This window comes from Echinops telfairi, unplaced genomic scaffold, assembly GCF_000313985.2.
Source record: "Echinops telfairi isolate 266 unplaced genomic scaffold, ASM31398v2 ScPeMD7_17;HRSCAF=63, whole genome shotgun sequence".
Lineage (NCBI taxonomy): Eukaryota > Metazoa > Chordata > Mammalia > Afrosoricida > Tenrecidae > Echinops > Echinops telfairi.
Window position 1 is genome coordinate 5,632,693 of NW_022103914.1, and position 4,611 is coordinate 5,637,303.

At 45.0% G+C, this 4,611-nt stretch overlaps 1 protein-coding gene across 1 annotated transcript in view; it reads right to left on the bottom strand.

Moving 5' to 3' along the window:
- The window catches only part of UBXN7 (UBX domain protein 7), a 66,534-nt gene extending 62,790 nt beyond the window's left edge, over positions 1 to 3,744 (bottom strand). Inside the window, exon 1 of the mRNA XM_004712260.3 lies at positions 3,668 to 3,744. Within this exon, the coding sequence (XP_004712317.1) occupies positions 3,668 to 3,740 (73 nt within the window). The 5' untranslated portion in view covers positions 3,741 to 3,744. The remainder of the gene's footprint in view (positions 1 to 3,667) is intronic.
- Positions 3,745 to 4,611: the final 867 nt, after the last annotated feature.

The following is a 4,611-nucleotide window of genomic DNA, read 5'->3' on the forward strand; positions in this document are numbered from 1 at the left end:
CAATCGTACAGCACTCCTTGATGTGGTTGAACTATGGAATATTATGATGTCTGTAAGATATCCCAATAAAATGATTTTTTACAAAGGAAAAAAAAAAAAAAGTAGGTGGTGGAGTTGTTAGGAGTTGGGCTGCGATCCGCAGGGTCAACAGTTCAAAACCACCAGCAGCTTTTCAGGAGAAAAACTGGGCTTTCTACTCCAGTTACAATCTCGGAAAACCACAGGGTGATCACTATGAATCAGCGTTGACTCAATGGCAATGAGTTTCGTTTGGTTTACACTTTATCTTGGATTATAGGCTACAGTATACCATATATACTCAAGTATGTGTCAACCCAATTATCAGTCGAGGCACCTAATTTTACTACAAAAACGGCATTAAAAATGTGCTGAAAAACTTGACTTATTTGTATGAGCCTCCAATAAAATGATTTTTAAAAAAGATAACAAAACAGAAAAAAAAACTTGACTTATATACTTATAAACTTGAAGAGTATATACGGTAAATGTTTTTCATTGCCATGAGGGCCATTTTTTCTTTTTCTTTCTTTCTGAAAAAGAGGCAGTCAGACATATAAATTTGGGAGCCTATGGCATATTGAATAGTTCCAATTGGAAATTTCATTGATAGTAACTTAACCTACCCAAAATAGAACTAATTATCTTTTCTTCAAAAGCTTATATTATCCCAACACATGTACGTACACACACACACACACGTTATATAATTGGATGTCCGAAATAGGATTCCTAAGCTTGATTTTGACACTTCTAATTTCCCCCTTATCTTTCAGAGTTCACTCCTTGGACACTAACTTATTTCAGGGCACCAGTATCTTTCTTGGATGTATGCAGCAGTCTTCTATTGGTCTCTGTACCTAACACTTCCCCAATATTGCAAAGTTTCATTCTTTTTCAAAATTATATTTTTAATTAAAAATGAGAATCATTATTTCATGCATGTATAGTATATTCATTCATAAGTTTAATTTAGTAAGATGCTTTATTTATTAAGAAATATTCCATATTTTTCTTCTATTTATAAAATTTAAAACAGCATATTTAGGATGAGTTGCTTCTACCAGAAGGCTAAGCTTCTAGATAAGTAACCTTTTTAAAATCAGAGCTTAAGCTTTTAAAATCAGTCTAATTCACAAAGCAATTAATAAAAAAAACAGTACTTGTTAAAAATCATAAGCACTACAGTTTAAAATACATATGAAGGTGGAAAACTCCATGATTTATTTTTAAGACAAGTGAAAATAAATCTTGTGATTATCTCTTTTCACAAGTATTTTAAACTGTAGCATTTATGATAGAAGTATTTGCTTTTTAATTCATTACTAGGTAAACTAGACTGACCTTAAAAGAGCTTATGCTTTTATTTCAAAAAGGGTGGAGGAGGTCTAAAGTGTTTCTAATGTTTATCACTACCTTGTTAAAAGAATCTAAATGAAATCATAAAAAAAATTTGCAACACACTAACAATCTGTGTTATTTTTCCTTTTGTGTACTTCCATACTTCTGTACTGTAAGCATTCCACTGACTCAGGAAACAAAGGCCTGTAATGGGAAACAAGTAGTGTACACTAGCAGAAAGAAACAGAATAAAAGCCATTAAGTGAGCCAGCTCAAGTCACTGACCACTTAAGATTCTGTCTATATCTAACAAAAAATTTACATGAAAAGAAATAGCGTGAGGTTAAAGCAATATGAGTTCCCAATGGAGCCAGTAGTAGTAGTAGTAGTAGTAGTAGTTGTTGTTGTTAGGTGGTATGGAGTAATTTCCAACTCAAAGCAGCTCTATGGACAACAGAATGAAACACTACCTCAGTCCTGTAGTTACCATAAAATCAAACAAACAAACCCACCAACAACTGAGTCGATTCCTACTCTAAGTGACCCTATAAGACAAAGTTGAACTGCCTCTTTGGGTTTCCAAGAGTAAATCTTTACAGGAGCAGATAACTTCATCTTTATCTTGCAGAGAGAGTGGTGGGTTTGATCTGCTGACCTTGCTGTTAGCAGCTCAATGCACAGCCTAGTACGCCAGTTAACATAAGACTTGGAAATTAGGTAAGTGATTACTTAAATTAAAACACCTCTAGAAAACCCAAGAAAAGCGTGTAATTGATATTCACCCTGTATCTAACATACTACAGAGATATTTCTATATAAACATAAGGCAGTCATGTTAACATATAATTATTTTCTAATTTTCCCCTTAACAGTGGTGTGGTTCGATAATGAAAAATGCATACTATCTTTAAATAATCATCCCATTCCCCAGTCCATTTTTATGAAATTTTGCTTACTGACTTCAGCATGGTGCTGCAGGCTCACAAGCGAGATAACAAGGCACCAAACATCTAGTTCTAACTGCAGAGTGAAAAAAATAAAACCAGATTTAATTATGAAACAAAAGGTAGCATACAAGCGACAAGGTTTAAACAAGAGATTTTACTTAGCCAGATCTTGCACGACAAATTACAAGAACACTAACTGCGAGAAGAGCCTCAGTATTTAACAAATTATCAGATAAGGTATGGATCTGTTCAGGGATGGAACGAACATTCTGACCTCCTTCCAAAATGACAAACTAGAATGGCAAAATTACACTCCGGCACATGGAGGAGCCGTCCCTCAAATCACTCCACAGAGAACTTCATCATTTGCTCCGCCCTCTAATAACTCATGCAAAAAAAGTTCAGCACCACCAGAGAGAAACCAGACAGACCGAATTCTCAGAACGGCCTAGGGCCTTTCCGCCAGGCAGTCAGAGGATCGGCGTGTGCCCTCCGCAGGGGTCCTAAGAAAAAGAAAAACCTAGGCCCAGGATTTGAGGGAGACTGACACCCAGACACCCATTTTCTCTCAGAGAAGTTTCTGCCGCCATCCCTGTTTCAGCGGCAGGAGACCCCGGCGCCATAGTCTCGGTCTCCATAATTTTATTATAGGGAGCTGGGAAACGCCACCCAATATCCTTCTACAATTGAGCTGGGGGGGGGGTCCCCGTTTTTCTCTTAGACCCCAGACCCTACGGTATTCCTCAGCACCCCCCTCCCTCTTCCCGCGGCCGATCTCCCAGGAAGACGCTGACGGGCCCACAGCTCCGCCGCGGAGGCGGGAGGGCCCGAACACGCCAGGGCCCCGGCGATGGCTCCGAGGGCCCAGGAAGGGGAAGGGCACACCGGGCACCGGGGAGAAGGACCTGGCCCGGGGGTACAGGGAGGAGGAGGTGAGGGGATGCACGGCACCCCAGGGCTGGACGGAGGCTTAGAAGACGGTATGAAAGAGGAGGAGGAGGAGGAGGAGGGCGGTGGCCCGGGTGCGGCCCCCCACTCCTCCAGCCCCCAGGTCCCCGGGCCGGCGGCGACGAGTGGGCTCGGCCCATCAGGTCGGACCGGGCGGCCGGGCGGGCGGGGAGTGAGCGGTCCCCTTCCACCCGAAGAGCCTGCGAACGAGAACGCAGGGCAGGGTGGGGGGAGGGGGGCTGTCTCCCGCCTGAACCCGGAGACCCCGACGCCGTCGTCGCCTCTTCCTCAGGAGGGAGGACGGCAGCTCTGAGGAAAGCCCGAGGGAGGAACGCAGGAAGGGTGGAAGCCCGGGGCAGACCCGCCGCCCCTCTGGACCCCGCTCCCCACCTTCCGGGACCCGCGTCTCTCACCGGTGATGGCGGTGAACTGCTGGATTAACCCCTTCAGCGCCGCGGACGCCGCGGAGCCCCCGTGGGCAGCCATCTTACCGCCGCCGCCGCTGCCGCGGAACAACAACACAGACACACTCGGACGGCCCTCCCCCACCACGCAGCGCGTTTTGCGCAGGCTCATTGACCGCCCCCCAGGCTCCGCCCCCAGGCTCCGCCCCCAGGCTCCGCCCCTCCCGGGCCGCTGAGAGTTAGGCGCAGGCGCACTCCCCGGCCGGTCCGGGAGCGCTCGCTCTGCTCTCGTGATTGGCTGCTCGGTTGCTGGCCGCTGGCCGCGTCCTCCTTGGCAACCTCTGCTGCCTCCCACCTCAAACTCCAAGGGCAGTTCCTGGATTCGGGAGAAAACTCCAGGCTTGGCAGGTAGCAAGTTACTAGCGTTTCAGCTTGACAAGCTTTATTGACAGACCCAACAGCCGATTACAGGTGTTTTGTTCTGTAGTTCCACAACCTGCGGCTTACTTTGCAGAAGCACCTATCAAAATCAAAATCCTGTATTGCAACTCTTGGACCCGTTCTCCAATCTTTAATTGCTTGAGCAATCCTGGAGCAGCGAGCTTGTGTCGCAGAAGTAACATTTCAGAACCTTCAATGCTAAGATAGTATAGCTCAGGATTGGAGACATTATTGTTAGGTTCCTGACTCAGCGACCCCATAATAATTGTTATGTTTGAGACCATTGTTGCAGCCACGGTGTCAATCCATCTTGTCGAAAGTCTTCTTCTTTTTCACAACCTCTCTACCTTACCAGGCATGATCTCCTTCTCCAGGGATTAGTCCCTCCAGATTACATATCCAAAATATGACCTTAATGACCTTTTGCCTTCTTTGTAATTGGCATTCTTGATGTCCTCCCCCAGCTTATCGGGTCTTCTGTCATTAGTGTTTAATACATCAAATCTCTTCTT